Source organism: Mchenga conophoros, linkage group LG1 (genome assembly GCF_057382185.1).
Source record: "Mchenga conophoros isolate Kocher_MC1m ecotype Shallow Benthic linkage group LG1, M_conophoros_male_GT1.1, whole genome shotgun sequence".
In the NCBI taxonomy this organism is placed as follows: domain Eukaryota; kingdom Metazoa; phylum Chordata; class Actinopteri; order Cichliformes; family Cichlidae; genus Mchenga; species Mchenga conophoros.
The window spans coordinates 21,150,215-21,168,262 of NC_140526.1; the positions used below are offsets into that span (position 1 = coordinate 21,150,215).

The following is an 18,048-nucleotide window of genomic DNA, read 5'->3' on the forward strand; positions in this document are numbered from 1 at the left end:
TGTCTCTCCAGTTTCCTTAATTCTCCAAAGCTACTGGAGCTGACGGAGGTTTACGATGGATCGCGAGGTGGAGCTTCACCTGTAGATATTTCATATTAACCTGTGATTCAAAATTGAGAGAGGAGGATTAAAAAAAACTAGCACCTCTTTGGAAGTAAATGGTTTTCTATTGGATTTTGCGTTGCTGAACAGTTGCTGGAAATAACTTCACTATCACAGTTTTGCGGGCGGGCTGTCGCCTCCTGCTCCGGTTTAACGGGATACCGTAAGCTGTATGGAGGGATGTCGGCATGGCTTGCACCAGGAGAACCAAAACTTTGGTGTCCACATGCGTGATACTGAGCGGCATGACCAACATTGTTTGCCTGCTCTATGTCGGATGGGTTACTAACTACATCGCCAACATTTACATCAAGGTCCCGATGCCTTTACCCGAGAGAAAGTTAGAAGGGGACAAGCGAGGTGACACTCTCCGGATCATGGAGAGGCTCGATCGGCTGGAGAATGTGGTCAACCAGCACATTCATGGTAAAACCTGTTATTTTAACACGGTTCTGGATGAACTAATCCTTCTGTTTTACATATAGTGTCCGAGCTATTTGCACTAAACCATGTGAAAGTTTCATTTTTGTCACATAAAGGTGTGTGGCATTTGAAAGTGCGTTGTGCCTGGGGGAATGGATAGAGCAGGAACTTCTTTTGTCTGTTCACGATCAGATTATTTAGAGGGTGTAATAAAGGACAAAGAAAAGCTGCAGGTTTGCAAAGGAGTGCAGCGAGGCTCTAACCTATATGACAGTAATACAGCACACATAAACACCATTTAAAAAGCTGCATATATGAATTTCATTGTAATAAACAGATAGAATACAATAAAGTCTGAACAGCATTTTCTCCTTTTGTTTTACGCACAGAGAGTGAATCTTCATTAATACTGTCAAACACGGGATTGTATCTTTCCTTCATTTCTTTAGGTGTTGTTTTTGCTGTACAACGCGGATTGTTAATAAAACGTTTCCTCTTAGAGAGACAAAATTCAATAAAACGTTGAGCGCTGCCAGCGTTAAAATACAACTGCACGACAGGACATTTCACATCTGCATTAAGTCTGATTATGTGTATAAGAAACTTGCAAAGAGAATTTCTGGATCTGCTCTTTCATTCCTCGTCTGAATGAATCGGAGTTATACATTAAACAGCTGAAACAAAAAGTAAGTCTTTTCTCCCCAATCACGTTTGACTTGAACTTGACCTGTTCCTACACTTATAGGAATGCCGGGAATCCTTTTGGTCAGATTCCTTGCTGGCATGCAGTTTCTTTACGCTTGATCACACATGGTTAATTTTCGTCCTCTCCCTCTCTTTAAAAGAGCTATTCTTGTCGTCACAAGGGGGGCTCGTTTTGGGCAGGTCCCAATTTGAAATGGCACAGAGCTGCTGCAGAACTGAAATGCAGGCAGAAATCTACTCATGCTTCTTTGAGCAATAAGGCTCTGTGCTAAGCTTGGGTAAACATTCCTCCTGGAGGCAGGTCTCCATTTCAGCTTGGCACCCATAGGCATCTGCAGGAGCTTTGTTGAGTTGCCCCCAGTGACTTGCCTCCAAAGTACACGTTTCAGCTATTTCTGTTACTCTGACTGGAAAAGATAATATGTGACATTGCCACTGCTGCTGCGATTCTGCTTCTTATTAACCTTATCACCCAACCTATATAAATTATGCTGCTTACACGGAAAAAGACTCGGTCTCTAGAATCACCTGTACTTTATTTTAAGCTGCTTTTTGACAGACCGCACATGCAACATCTCAGTTCTTGGACTTTTTCCAGCTTTAACGCGCAGTTTGGCATATGGGGAAATGTGCTTATTCACTGTATTGCATTCGGTCAGATGAAAAGATCACAAACCCTCCCATCTCGTTTCTGTTTGGTAAATAAGCTAAGCTGCAAGAGTGCCAACAGGGAAAAAGCTCACCTTGCTTTGTCCAAAGATTAAAAAATATATATATCTGCCTGCAGCCCCTCTGAGGCTCACTGATTAACTTGTTATATATTGCTGAAATTACTGCACCCAGACCAATTCCCATGCACAACCCTCCATAAACCATAGCTTGTTTTCCTTCACTTTGGCCAAAAGTATCATGGTATTTGGAGGTTGTTCAGTTCTTTTTAACATTTGGACGAAGGCTTGCTGTTCGGATTTCTCTAAGTCAACGTGGCTTCTGGCTGTAACAGAAACAGGGGTATAGCTCCCTAAATGGAAACTCTCTTTAAAAACAGGCTGTGGTTCACGTTTTTCTTACTGTCTTTTTGTGCTACTTTTAAAACTAGGACAATCATCCTGTAATTAGTTTTAAAGAAAACATCATGCATATCAAACATTTTCACTTCTCCATTGTTTCACCAGCTCCTGCACAGTCAGCCAGCATTATTATTGTCTGCTTTGGGATTTTTTTTTTTAAGTTTCTGAACATGTTTCCAGGCCCTTGCCATAAACTGCAGAGACAAGACAGAGATAACTTTAATAGCAACAGTAAGTCTCAGTGATGGTCATTTTTTAAGAGTTCGGGACCACAGTGTTGTTGTTGGAAGCAAAAATCTGTTCGGGCTAATGCAGGGGGAGACTGTTGGAGCTGACTCAGTCAGAGCACATTTGCAACAGTAAAAACTGTAACAGCAAAATGACCCATCATTCTAAGTGCAAGCCATATTGTCTGGATTTCCCCGATAATTGCTTTCAATGGATCTGCAGCAAATGTAGACCCATAATCTGAGTGCATATGTGGCCAACAGCGTCCTCAGAAAAAGAGCCAGAGAGTCATTAGTGCACTTTTGACATCTCTAAAAATACATTTCCTTTCTGTACAATGATTTGAGACAAATGCAGAAATGGTATATTTTCACTCTTACATTCTTCAGTTTTGTGATGTGACTTGAGTCATTGTATACTAGTCACACAGCCACCAACTGTATATGCACTTAGTTTCAGTGCAGCGGAGGCCAACATGAGCCCTCACACCAGAGAGCATTACCGCATCCGAGAATGAAACATTTATTGCAGCTGACAGTCAAGAGAGATGTCTCTGGTGTCAGCTTCGCTCTCAGGGATGAGACAGAAATATTCCACTATGTGATGAAGTTAAGTGGCCTGTTACCAAGATAAAGCATCATGGAAACAGCATGTTAAGCGGCTGAACTCTTTTTTTTATTAAGTAGAGTCACCCGAGGAGAGTTTTTTCGAGTGGCTGGACCGAGCACGTTCACACATGTCCACCATGTGTGAACGTGCACTCTTTCCCTTACGCTACCAAACCCAAAACTCAAGGGCAAATGCTGCAGCTACATGTGTGACAGTTTACAGAGCATATTGTCAAGTCGTGCTACAAAATGTCTGATAAACCTCTGGAATATACAGTTAATGGAGCACTCCACTAGGTGTAATAGTCAAGCTTTTTTTGCTCTGTGTACATTTACATATATTTGTAATTCTTTATTAAAATAGGAGGCATCAGAATTCCACATATTTTTATTTCAAATAGTGCTCATCAACTAATTTTGTCTTATTTTTTGCTGCTTTTTGTTGTTGATCTGGGTGACAAACTGTTGCATTGTTGACACAGCAGGAAAAAATAGCACTGAATAGCACTGCAGCTAAGAATTATATTCTTGAAATCATTTTGGTTCTTTGTTAAACCATTAATGAATTGTTAAAAAAAAAAAAAAAACGAAGAAGAAGAAAAACAATTTCTAAGAATCAATGGGTGACATCTTCCAGTTTCCTGTAATTTGGATTTTGTTGTTTAGTTTAGTTGGTATAAACAAAACAATGAGGCCAATTATCACACCTAAACAAACATAAATGCATGAGTGTATACCATAAAAGCTGTGCTGTTTTATTGTGATGGTGATTATGAAAAGATAGCCGGTTTCATTGCTTCGATTTGACCTCTGAGGACGTACATTCGTCTGATTGAACAGTCACGGAGCCTCTGTGAGCGAGGCATTAACACAGTGGTGATTTAGCTGCAAATGATTGTGACAGCTCCCATGATGGCTCCAAGAAAATACTGTACACCCATCAACTCAATTGAGAAGCTCAGTAAAAGAGCATTTCAGTTGATGCTCAGAGGACAGTTATAGCTGGCTGTTTATCTGATGTGATTTTCTCTGGGGAAAGTCGGTGCAGGCTGGAATAAACGAGTGAGGGTGAAAACTGAGAAAGGTGGGTGCATGTTTGTCTGCATGTGTTCAGGTGCTTGTGTGCTTGCTTGTGCAGGCTACGGCATGCAGCTCCGGCAAGAACAAGCTGCACTCACACATACTTGTGGATTCTCAGGACTTAAGGGCCAGTGAAAGAAAGCCGTGTTTCTTACAGAAGTTATGATAAAATATAATGACTGCGTTTGCATCATAAACAACAAGAAAACACAAACATTTCTGTATTACTATAAGAATACGTGTGTGTGTGTGTGTGTGTGTGTGTGTGTGTGTGTGTGTGTGAGTGAAAACCTCTCTTTCTGGCTCACGTTGCAGAAACCTGTTGATGATTGGTCTGTTTCTCTTTACCATTTAACTTCTTCTGAATCTGACTCACATTCATTTGGCAGCTCTGAGAGCTCGTTACTTCAGCAGAGACTAGTGAGGCAAACTACACAAATAGTGCGGCTGTTATGTTGGTGTGCAAAGCAGCTTATTTTCCTTATGGATATAGCACAATTTGAAACATTTTTATAGGTTGTGATGATTTTTTTTTCCCAACATGTCATATACCAAACGACAGATTAATGCACAAGCACCACTAGTACTACTACTACTATTAGTAGTTCATGTACCTTGACATATTGCAATCTGGCAGATAACTAGAGTTAGTGGGCATAAACTGAGTGGCTAATTAAGGTAATTGAGGGCAGGTGCTGGCAGGTTTAGGACAGCGGGAACAGCTGAAGACTGCTGCTGGGTGGAGAGACTATTCGGCATCTGAAGTGGCAGGACAGGTTCAGACTGGCAGAGAATCATGATGAGCATTAGCATGCAGAACCATTAAGGATGAAGATGATGTAGAACTGTTGCAAACTAATGTGCTATCCATGATGAACAAAAATGTGATTTTATTATAATATTTTTGTAAGAAAATGTCAGTGTCGTTTTACCCATTGTTCTCAAGTGCTGTCTTTGCAATATACTGCAGAAACACTGCTTGTAATTACTGTAGCAGGCTATTAAAGAGATCATATTTTTCTTTCTAATATTGTCTTCTTTTCATTGGCTCCCTGTAAAATCTGGAATTTAATATGAAATCCTTCTCTTTACATGCAAAGTCTTGAATAATCAGACCTATCTTAAAGACCTCATAGTACCTTAATTATCCTGATAGAGCACTTTTCTCATAACCTGCAGGCTTATGTGTGCTTCTTAGTTTCCAGAAGTAGAATGGGAGGCGTTCACTCTCAGGTTTCTCTCTTGTAGAAAGAGCTTCCTCTTGTATTGAATTCAGGAGACCAATATCCTCCTTGGGCTTAAAATTGTACTTTTTGTTCAAGCTTGTAATTTGGGATAGATCAGGTGATTCTGAAACCTCCCCTGGTGTTGCTGCTATAAGATTAGGCTGTTGGGGAATTTCCATGATACATATCATTTCTTTGTGACACTGAAATTTTGGAAGCAAACAATGCAAAACAACTTAGACAAAGCAATGCTTTGAGTGAAACGCTAACACAATAAGAATGCTGGCAGGCTCATGTTTAACAGGTGCAGCACCTACTGTAATTGCCACGTTCGTTTCATAAAGACAAGAACTAACAGACTTAAAAACTCCTTTGTCCCACACGCCATCAGACTGTTTAACTCCTCTCTGGAGGGGAGAGGGAGGGGAAACAGGAGGACAAAGGAGGGAACAACTAAGCTGTAGTGCCTCTTCACCTCACTGTGCAATACCTTTTGTGCAATACTTTTGTAAATAGTCAACGGTGCAATAGACTCAATACTTGAAATGTGCAATTCACTTGTATTTTTATTTTTATTCCTATTTATTCTATTTATCCCCTTCGTATATTTTATTTATATTGTCTCTGTATTTATATATATGTGTGTGTGTATAACTCTGTAACTTCTGTCGGTGCTGTGCTTTTTTGGAAATCGAATTTCCCAGAGGAACCCACCCGAGGGATTAATAAAGTTCTATCTCTTATCTTATAAGACAAAGGAATATATTTTCTAATGGTCTCCTTGAGGAAATTGGTCTATTTCATTTAGCCCAGTGTAGGTATTCTGATAGAAAATCCGGTTCAAACCCAGGACCATTTTGTTGTGCACTGACTGTGGAAACTACAGAGCCACCATGCTGCCTTAGCATGCCAAAAATCACTAATTAGTACTATAGTACCCTGCAGCTAAGGCTGAATGTCATTAATTTTTCAGGTATTTGTATCATGAACCACAGTAAATTAACTCAAAGGGATGGGAGTGAATAAATGTGACTGTACGTCCATAATAACTGGTTAAGATTCAGACTCTTTGAATTTCTATATTTCCAATACATAGAATTCAGCTGGGAAATAAACATGCCAGTGCGTTCAGTTAAGTAATCTGCAGTATGTTCGATACTGCTTCAAAAATACTGCAAATGTATCTCAGGTGTGGAATGTGTGTGTGGCATTTACATGTTTTCCCTGTGCTTGTGTGCGTTCTCTCGGGTACTGCGGTTCCCTGCCACAGCAGCCCTGCACTGCATGTTAGGTTAATTGGTGGCCGTAGGTGAGAATGTGAGCGCGAATGGTTGTTTGTCTCTTTGTGTTGGACCGGAGACCTTGCTAAGGTGCACCCCTCCTCTTGCCCAATGACAGATGGGATAGGCTCCAGCCCCCACCCATGACCCTGAATTGGATAAGCAGTTAAGAAAATGGATGGATGGTGTCTCGGGTGTTTCTGTAGTTAGTTATACCTTTTGTGCAAAGTCAATAGATCTGTGACGAGCTAATATTGGTCTGGCGCTGCTGTAAAGATTTTGTGATTAAAAAGAATATTTGTTTAGGGAATAATGCAGTCTTGGTAGGCTGGCAACATTTCATGTATTTTTAAGTAAGCAGCCAGGTAAGACACTCTGCACATTTAGAGAGACATGAAAATGCAAGTGCTTATAAAAGCTCCAGCCCTTTCAATATGTTTTTTTTTCTTTTTATGAATAGATCATGAAGCAGAGATGGTGCTTCTCAGACTTCACCATCTGTTAAAATATAGCAAAGAGGATTTTACTGCATGACTTTATCTTAATGCACAGAGCTTAACAGTGCTTCATATTGTACTGTAATGTAACTGTGGCTCTAAACATTCTGCTGTAGATTTATTACAAGTCTGATTCATCTGTCAGCTGTTCGCAGCCTGTAGGCAGGGCTGCAGACAGTGTGTGAGAGCGAGATGTGTGAGGAGTGGGAATATAAAACAGGAGAATATTCTGGGTGGTAATTTCAATAAATCAAGACGCTATTGAAACACAGGGATATTAATCCACTGGAGAGTCTTTGGTAATGAAAACAATTAATTATTTTGAATCCAGAGGGCTAATATGTTAAAGTAAGTAAAGCCCTCTTACAAAAAAGGTCATCCCTTGACAATTTATCCTGAATTGATCAGTTCACTTTTGCAAATGTTCTCAGTGTTATTTTCCCCCTGCTGAATTTGAAGTTGCAGCTAAATATGAAAACAATCCTTGTAAGTCAGATGGAAATCTGATTTAGCTCTGACTGCATGGGATTTACGTTACAGCCCCAGCTGACAGTGAGCAGTTTATCTTTACATATTGATCTACAATGATTTATTGATAAGAACCTCCTTCCCTGGAGCTGGTTAGGTAAACATAATAAATATTCTCACAGGATAAACATAAAGATGCATTGTGTGATTTTTAGACCGATGTGCGACGAAAGTCTTTTCTCTGGGACACATTTCTGATAACCAGATGTTGTCATCCTACAGTCAGTGGAGTAGTTATTTGCTGTCAGCAGAATGAAGCCCCAGATTAGTACACTAGATGTGATCCTCAAAGTTGTCAACACCACATTTATAAGAATTTAATTAGCAAAAATAAACACAGGGTGTTTTGTGAGAACATGCATGGACATAACAGATATGTATCTGTGTTAAAACATCTGCAGAATGCTCAGCGCAAAAGACGATGAGTGCATCAGCAAAGCATTCGAAGTCAATCCATGGACTGGAAAGCGTCAGCTGTTTCATGGTTATGTTAAGCCAACCCAGACCTCTTATATAAATCTTGGCCCTAATTTTGGTTTAGTGTTTTATATCAATTATAATTAATGTAAGGGGTTATAATACCAACAGAGTCTCATTGAGGTGAGACTCTTTATTTTGCAGAATAATCATAAACCAGTATTTGTTTGAAAAGAAAATGGCAAAAGAATGCACCATCTGGGTTTCTCCTCAAAGTATCTTCTAATCCACTGTAAATGCTTCAGACCTCCGTGCTTCACATTCAGCATATATCAGCAAAGGCAGCAACAGCGGAGAACAAATTGAAGTGTTTTGTTGCACTATGCATTCAAGATTTGTCAGCAGTCGTTTCTTTTTCTCACTCCTCTGCACTTTTTCATAATTAATGGCACTAAGTGAGGAAGTATGCGTTTCCAACACAGCTATGCCATTATGTTTTCATCTGCTATATAAACAAGATCTGTCATTTTCTCATGTAGTGTCTCTTCGACTCCTTTTTATTAGATTTAATCTGAAAGCATATATCTTAAGATATCTGAAACTATCCAGATCTGTGCTTTTATGTTTGCCTAGCTTTGGTATGAGACTGCTGACATTCAGATTATACTTTTGGGTCTATATTAAAGTCAAAATAGAAACGCTTTCATCAGAGCTAAAACAGACAATCAAATATTTAAATCTCTGTCTGTTTTAGCTCTCGTCCCTTTAAACCAAATTTCTTTTGACAGACAAAGTTCTGTGAAAAAGTATTTGCCTCCTATCTGATTTTTTTTATTTATCTTTACTACACATAAATGTTCAAGATTCAATCAATTTCAATAGTAGTGAAACATAACACATAAGTAAATACAAAATGCGGTTTTTAAATGAAATCATTTATTAAGGGGGGGGGGGGGATTTGTAAAATAAATAAATAAATAAATAATTGAACTTTATGTTTGTGTCCCGCTACATCTGGCATAAAACAGCATTTCATATAAAGTCATACCAAGAACACAGTGGTAAAATATTAAATATTAGTTAATAATTATAATAATAATTTCATCTCTGCACACAGTCGTACAAAAGAAGGGCAGATTGTGAGGAAAATTGGTCTGAGCTGCTGGTGCTGCTGGTGCATACAGCATCTGGCTCATGTTCACCCACCAACACCCATCTGTCAGCTGCCTGGATTTGCTTTTATGAACCATGTGGACCTGCATGCAGTGTGTGGCCTCCATGGCAAATCTATAATATGCTGGCCATGTGTGCACTCAGTACACAAAGCCAATCTGCTCACACCTCGACTGAAACTTCAATTGAAGTTTCGTTAGCCAAATTTAAATAATGTTACATATTTTTCACGTCTTATGAATATGCATTTTTCTCCACTCAGCACGTCTTTGCCCTACATGATAGTTGACTGTATCTGTCAGTATTTGATTTCTCTTTATTGGGTCAGCTGATGTTGCGGATGTGAGATAATGATGGGGACGGTGTAGATGGATTATAGGGTGAGACTCGAGAAGATAGAAGTGAATTACTGTGGCCTCAGAAAGAGATTCATCATCGGCTCACTATAATTGAGATCCTCTATCAGAATACATTTTCCCAGGCTTCACTCACCATTAATCCATCACTGATACAGACAAAATTTGAGCTGTAGTTGTCCACCCCACAGTGCCACATTGATGGAACAAATAGTTCTCTAAATATCAAATGGACATGATAATTTTTTTCTTAAAATGTTCCATTTTTTGTTCCAAAATACATCCTTTAAAACTCCAGCAAAGTACTAAACAAAAAAAGACTCTTTCCTGCTATTTCTAATAATCATTCAAAATAATCATTGCAAATCTTTTGTAATCTCAAACTGTCAAGGCTTGATGATTCTAAAATGGCATTCAGCTGTATTACCAATGACACTTGAGTCCATCTACAGTTTTTATGGCTCTAATAATTCATGCACCACTCTAAATTCCAAACAGAAAATGTGGAAATTGATGTAGAAAGCTTAATCTAAATGTGTTTGTTTCCACTATTAATTTGGAGAACATTGAGCATCCTTATCATTCCACCCAGATCTGATATTTTCTGTCTCAGTTCATTTGTTATACACATTCATACCCCTACACTAACTTCTGCTCACCTCTATTGATCACTTGATTCCCCTCACGTAAACTCTCATCACATCTCTCCATCTCTTCATTCACTCCCTGGTGTAAATATATTTTGTCCACTTCCAATTGCCCTCTGCCAAATTGCCTGTGATGCTTTTCAAGTTGTAGCTTTCATGCCTTTTTTGTCTTTGGCATCCTGACAGTCTTTTGGACTCTGCCTTTTACCCATTAATGCTTTTGGTCTCTTGATATTTTAGCCTGCCTGCTGACTTTGCCCCTTGCCCCTTGTCCCCATATCCTGCTTGTGCGTGCATTTCTTTTCACAAAGGTGAAGCAGCTGAACTTTTGGAGTCCCTTGTTCTCTGAGCTGTCAGTTTTTTGGGGGGTTTTCCCTTTCTATCATAAATTTCATCTCCTCAATAGATTTAGAAGTCCCATCGCTTCATGTGGGCTTATAGCATGGGATTTCTGCTGAGTCACTTCCATCATATTGTATTCTATTTTTCAATCTCTGCCAAGAGGCAATGTTGAGTTTGTTCATTAAATTGACAGCATTTGTAAATGCAGTGATGGCTGTCATCTTCACAGTCTTTCTAAAAATGACATTGTGACAAAATCATAATTCACATAAAATAATAACAGAAAAGACAGAGAAGATACTTAGTAAAATCCAGTCATTAATCACATGAGATCCACCTTAGTGATTGGAGTTTGAGTTGACCTTAAGGTAGATATATTGTGTCAGTTTTAATTAGACGGATCCTAACACCAGTAGCATCACACTGGCCTTTCCCACTTCCACTTAAAACATACGATCCGGTTTAAAACATGACTTAAAGAAATACCAATATTTCAAAATATCATTAATAAAAGTTTTGATTTGAAAAATAGAAAGGGCTGTAGTTTTATATTTCCAGTTGTTGCTCTGAAAACTGGGCATGAATTGCAGAGAGATATAAATTAGTGTGCAGCTGTGTATAAGAAAATTGAGAGAAAATATCCCATTTGTGAAGATATTAAGTAATATTTTTCTGCTGTGATATCTCTGCTACCTGTGCCTTTGCTGTTGTCTTGCAGTATGTCTTGACATAGTTGTTACACTGTTAACATCTGAAGTGAGAACCACCTCCTGTTCTGAAGCTTTTATGTCTCTGTTGAGGCTTAAATCACTGACAGAAACTTCACATTATGCCCCACAGAGATGAAGAGGTTGTAAATGTGCTTTACGTCAACATTTTTCATGCCACTCACCTTTTTCACATATCAGTTCAGCCATTTTCTTAACTTCTTATTCAGTTCAGGGTTGTGGGGTTGCTGGAGTCAAAGTCCCAGCTGACACTGGGTGAGAGAAAGTTTACACTCTGACCAGGTCATCGGTCTGTCATGAGGCTAACATAGAGACAGATAGTTATTCACTCTGTTATCTATTCTTACTTTAGTCCATGAGAGGAAGCCAAAGCACCCAGAGAAAACACAAGCATGCACAGGGAGAACATCCAAACACAGAAACGCCTCAGATGACCAGCATGTTCTTCTTATTTAAGTGAAAATTACTGCAAAAAATGGAAACACATTTGTCCCATGTAAGATTGAAACTATAATATCTTAACACTATAAATCCCAGAAAATTAAAATAATTGCCAAAAAAATGTTTTCTTATTAAGCTAGAGTGTACAGAATCTTTTGACAATTAAAATAATAACAATAAATTCAATATTATTTTGGATATGTAAGTTTTAATTTGTATCATCTTCATTGACGGTCATGAATCAAATCAAAGTATAAATTTGTTTAAAGTACTTTAGTTAATGTTGTGATACTCTTTTGGTGAAAATGAGACAAAATGCAGAAATTGTGAAAATGACTTAATCGTGTTGGTTATTTTTGATCAATCTTGCTTTATTCATAATGCATTAAATGACAACAAGAGTCGCAAAGTAAAGACTACTGTAAGGTAAAAAGGGCTGCAACAGGTTGTGGGATGAGATGAGATGACATCATATGGCACTTACATGAATTTCCTTGGATTCTGAGCTGTTTTTTCCAAAAGGGTTTTAAATGGATCATTCTTAGCGCTGCCTCTTATTTCTTGCATTTAAATTCAATTAATTTATTCAAATACATACTTAAGTGCTTAGTTTAATCTTAAGCATAATGTAAGTGAATAATAAATTAGTTTTTCCATTAGTCTTAAGAAAAGAAAATTACTTAAGCAATTGCATTCACTAACATTCAATATGTCTGCATGGTGTGTATAGACAGCATGTATAGGAACAGTTTTACCTACATATACACAAAAGACTCCAAAAGTAAACAAAAGATTGTTTACTCCCCTTCTGTATAAAGCTTTAAACAGGATAAACAGTGAAGACACACACACACTAACTAATTCCCCCTCTGAAATAAACAATACAGAAGCAGATTTGGTCACGTTATGAGGCAATTGAAGGCCTGAAGCTCTGCACCAGCTTCCCTTGCCTGTCTGAGTCTCTTCCTGGTGCAAGTGCAAGCTATCAAATGCACACAAATGCCTTGTGAATGCTAATGCTTTGCATAAAAGTAGAACTGATGCCTTTCAAGGTGGTAAATATCATTTTTATTTAACACCTTTAAATATGTATGGAAATGAAGTCATTAGAATGAGAATCAGAGTCATCTTTATTTGGCCAAGTTTGTGCACACAAACAAGAAATTTGACTCATCAGGTTCGCTTTGCATTTCTTTCTTTCTTTTTTGCATACAAAAAAAGGAATGTTTTTAAAAAGGCAATATACTGTATACACAAGGAGAACACAAATATGAGGAGAAGATAAAAAGTAAGAAAAGTCTTAAGAGAAACTACACAACTTTTTGGAACATTTTGTTATTTGTTTGTTTTTTTACAGGATGTCCCAGCTGCACTGTAGCCTGAGAAGATTTAAAGTTACTTGCATAACAAATCTGGGACTACTTCTCTATAGGACCTTCAGTTATGGGTGGCAGTGGTTAGCACTGTTGCCTTAAAAGAAGAAGGACCTGGGTTTGAACCTCACAAATGACTGCGGTCTTTCTGTGGAGTTTGCTTGCCCTCCCTGTGCCCACACAGGTTTTCTCTGGTGGCTCTGGTTTGTCCCACAGTCACGAGACATGCTCTTTAGACTAAACTGTGATTTTAAATTGACTGTGGATGCGAGACCTGTTGTCTGTCTGTATGATGTCCTTGTCCAAGGTGTATCCACCTTTCACCCTACAACAGCCCATCCACCTGAAAATGGGTGCATGGGCCATCAGTATCATCATCACTTTCTGTATGCTCATCTAATGTGGAAGGTATGGAGAACATATGGTCACAGAAAAAGAAAATGTCTTCATTTATTAGTCACGTTTTCTAGGAAGAGCACTGAAAGCCATGTTAAAAAAACTAAAAAAAAGCTATCTTGCCTTGCTGGGTGTAAATGCTGATAAAACTAACTCTGCTTTTTTTTGTCCCACTTCTTTTACAATCGTTCTTGGGAAGCTTTTAGATCTTCTGACACAACATGACAGGGCATTCAGCTGTCAGGCAGGGTGAGGCCAGCAGCTGCCATCAACAACAAACCAGCATCCCGTCTGTCTGGCCTGAGGTGCAAACCAGCACGTTGCAAAAAAAACCCCAAAAACTGTCATGTGCTTTTGTGTGGCATCTGCTCTGTGGTGATAAGGACTGAAGTCAGTTGTTTCACTTTTTGCTTCAAAGCACATAGTTTTAGAGCTAATTATATCTCTCATTGTATTGTTGCTGGAATTAATGTTTAACCTATATGTTCTGCAGAAGAGTTATGACTCTTGATAGTGTGAGTGCGAGGCAGAATGTAAGGCTTTATTCAAAGTGATGTGTGAAATGCAGGAGCACATCTGCTCCCCTGTGATTACAGAATTGAAATACAAAGCACCTGTGTTCTTTTCTTTCTTTTTTTTTTAACGAGAGCTGACTTTGGCAGTTCTGCTGTATCTGCAGCCTCAGGTTAAACATATGGACTTGCTGGACTTCTCAGTGATCGCTGTCATTTTGCAGGCTGAAACCCTGGCTTTGTGGCTCCTGGTAAGAACATTTAGGCCACTACAGTTAGTTGGCTGGTGGGCTTAACAGAAGCAGCTACATCTGTCCATTGCCTGAAGTTGCAAACAGCCAAAATATTTTGCTAACCCAAACCCAAGCATAGTGTATTTTTGGTGCATTGTGAAGCATTGTGTGCACATTTTCTTTTATGCATTTACATACTTGCTGAAAACTTCCACATGTTGTGTGGGGATATAACATGCATTACTAGTAATGCCAGCACTCAATGTCTGAAACTGTTTTATTTCCTTTCAATGTTTTAATTTATGCATTATATTAACTTACAGTATCTCAATTTATAGCATTACTTAGATTAGATTAGATGTATTTTTCCCTCTAATAACACCCAACATATTCATAGTCCATGAGATATTGTTGCAGTTTTACTCATTTTTCACTAGCAGCCTTTTCCACTAAAGGTTTGATAAACCTCATTACTGGCCTTCACCTTGTTTCTTCACCCTTAACGAGAGATATGAAAGGTGCAACTCGTAAAGTCAGCTGGTTCGGCAAAAAGACAGCCTGAGGCCATTTTTCTCTATTTCTTACAGATAATAAGCATGCCAGTTCATACTTGCATCTGGACAGTAACGCTTTATGTGAGGTTAATGATTCTTATGATTATGCATGCATTACACTGGGTGCCAAATCTGACTCCATTTTCCCTTTTGACCTATGTTTTGCTCCTTCTGGGCATTTTAAAGGTGGAATATATACTACAAGCAACTCAGGACAAGAAAATTTTTTGTATTTTAACATCAATAACATGAATGCAGCAAAGCTGAATCCCTGTAGCAATCATTTTGTCCTCTCTATTTTTCATTTTCCAGCCTCCGTGTCACCTATCTTCAATAACAAATTAGCAGTTGATTGCTGTACAGACATTGTCATATTCATCAATACGGGAGCATTGTTGTAAAGTTGTTATCAACCAAGTATGATAAAGGCCCGACAGCGCTGAGATGGGTTTTTTTTTTTTTTTTTGCCAATCACTGCACCATCTGATTTATTGACCTCAGTCACAAAACATAACAAGCAACTGTCTATTGTTCAGCTTTGACAAAAAACACTTCATTTCACACTTTGTGTTCTGCCCCTGCCACCATTAAAATATTTAAACACACTATGCTGTTGTCATTTAAAAAAAAGGTAAATTCTTAATTTCCAATGATTTTTGTGTTTCTGAACCATCAGTCCATGTTTTTGTCTTGAATTTTGTTGAAGGATTCCATTTTTATTATAAGCCGTAGCTCTAAAATTGAGGCGTGGGGAGAAATTAAGAAATATATATACAGAGATATGAGATAAGAAAGAAACCTCATGGGGATCTTTAAATATTCTCTTCAATAAAGGCAAGGGTAAACAACAAATAAGGGCACTGAGTGAAGTGAAAACCAAGGGTGGGAGAAATCGACAAGGAGAAACATGTTTGATTCAGTCTCTATAAAACTGCAAAATAATATAAAATTAAAGTATAGCAAAGCTGAAGTGCTTTTATGTTTCACTTCACATAAAAATGGTTAGAAATAAGTGACCATTTGAAAGTTCTTTAAGATAAACATCTGGGTCTTCATGTTGTTTGTGTCTGACTGGTGAAAAGTATCTAAGGCACAAAGCAAAGAAATTCATTTAAAAAGCCTAAATAGTGGTGGAATAAAAACTTGGCTGTATTTAGCTTTCAGTTAAAACAGTCCAGCGGGGAGTTTAATGATCAGTTTCTCCATCATCAAAGAATAGATTTTAGTAATCCATCAACAGTGTAATTTAGAAACACAGTCTTATACTACAGTTACAGTAGGGAAAACAGTGGTTGGAGAGCATGGTGCAACCAAAGTTTATGCAACCTTGTGAACTTACAATCTTGTTTATTTTGAAGTGGTTGCTTCAAAGACGGGGATCAGTTCTGGGACTACTTGCAGTCAGTGAAGTTGTTTCCGCATTTGCATGGAGAGTGACAGGTCTTTGTTTCCAGCTGCAGACACAAATCCACTTTTGGGCATCAAGCTGGCAACTGCATGCAATCTGTTTGTGATAATCTGATGATTAGCTGTGATAGATTGCAAAATTAAAAATCTGTTGCTGTCTATGTAGTTTCAAGGTCACTTAAAACAGAAATTCAAATAAACTTCTTAGATTTAGAATCCAGCAGAAACTCATAGATATGAAACTGAAATTCCTCCACAAATAGTGACATTGTTGCTGCAGGATAGCAATTGAACCACAACCAGTAACCTTGCTTTTATATAAGAATATAATCACAATTACAACCATCTGGTAACGAGCTGAGTCAAGTCTCATATTTGAAAGAGACATGTCACAAGTGAGTTTCACTTGTTTCACAAGCAATTGGTTGCTTGTTGGCACTCTGCTGGTGTTTGTCCAGCAAGTCCATTTGTTCAACATGAGGCGGCAGATACAGCAGAACTGCTAATGTATGTGTGTCTGAGGGGAATTATTTGAAAACCTCTGATAATCTGTCTGAGAGTGCAGTTAGTCCTAATCAGACAGTGATTGCTTGGCGATAGTTTGCCTCTCACCACGCAACCTGTGCAATCGCCTTATGATCAAAACTGGGCACTGCAACTACCTGCAATCTGTGACTGAATGCAAAAAACCTCAATGCAACAACTGATTTCTCCTAATCATAAGCAGGTTGGTTTTCAATCTTGTTTGACATCAGCCAATTATTTAACCAAATTATTCAATGAGGAAATCAGAAATGAGTAACAAAATTAATTTTGTAGCTTTCCGGTGACATTTTGGGGCTCCTGGGTTTGATAACATTATTTCAGTCTGTTTTTATCCCTCATCTGCAGGTAGCTCCTGCAGTTTGACCTCAGGTCTTTTTTCCTTTTCCAAAAAGAAATGGAGAAAGCCTTGACTGATCGTTTTCCAATCTTTCAGCTTGCTTGCAGAAGCTGATAATGGATAATTAGTTATCAAAGCTTTGGAGCTTTAGCCAGTCTAACCCAGGAGCACATTTTCTTTTGATATTTGTCTCAATACAACATTGCTTCACATTCATATACAGGAATGTCCTTCTCCAGCTTTCACTTCCCAGAGATGCACTTTATCCACTCTGCATGTAAAGATGCACAACAGTGAAGATGCAAGGAGCAGAGATAGTGGAGCTGGATGAGTTTAAATCCCTGGGGTCAACCATCTAAAGCCTCGGACAGTGCACAAGAGAGGTGAAGAAGAGAGGGCAAGCAGGGTGGAGTGGGTGAAGGTGAGTGTCAAGGGTGATTTGTGACAGAAGGATAGCAGCAAGAGTGAAAGGAAAGATTTACAAGATGGCAGTGAGGCCTGCTATGATGTATGGTTTAGAGACAGTTGCATTAACAAAAAGACAGGAGGACGAGCTGGATGTGGTAGAGCTGAAGATGATAAGATTTTCATTGGGAGTGAGTAGAATGTGCAAGAGTGGAAATGAGTATGTCAGAGGGATGGCTCAGGCTGAGCAGTTTTGAAAGAAAGTTAGAGAGGCAAGGCTGAGATGGTATTGGACGTGCAGAGGAGAGATAGTGGATATATTGGACAAAGAATGTTAACAATGGAGCTGCAGAGCTCAGAGGAGGTTCGTGGATGTTGTGAAGGACACGCAGAGGGTTGTTGTGACAAAGGAGGATGCAGAATGAGGGATATCA

At 38.6% G+C, this 18,048-nt stretch overlaps 1 protein-coding gene across 2 annotated transcripts in view; it reads left to right on the forward strand.

Annotated features, from left to right (window-relative positions):
* The window catches only part of galnt18b (UDP-N-acetyl-alpha-D-galactosamine:polypeptide N-acetylgalactosaminyltransferase 18b), a 101,178-nt gene continuing 83,130 nt past the window's right edge, over positions 1-18,048 (forward strand). For both annotated transcript variants that reach the window (XM_085269791.1, XM_085269792.1), the window contains exon 1: positions 1-528. In XM_085269791.1, coding sequence (XP_085125917.1) covers positions 291-528 — 238 coding nt within the window. In that variant the 5' untranslated portion in view covers positions 1-290. The remainder of the gene's footprint in view (positions 529-18,048) is intronic.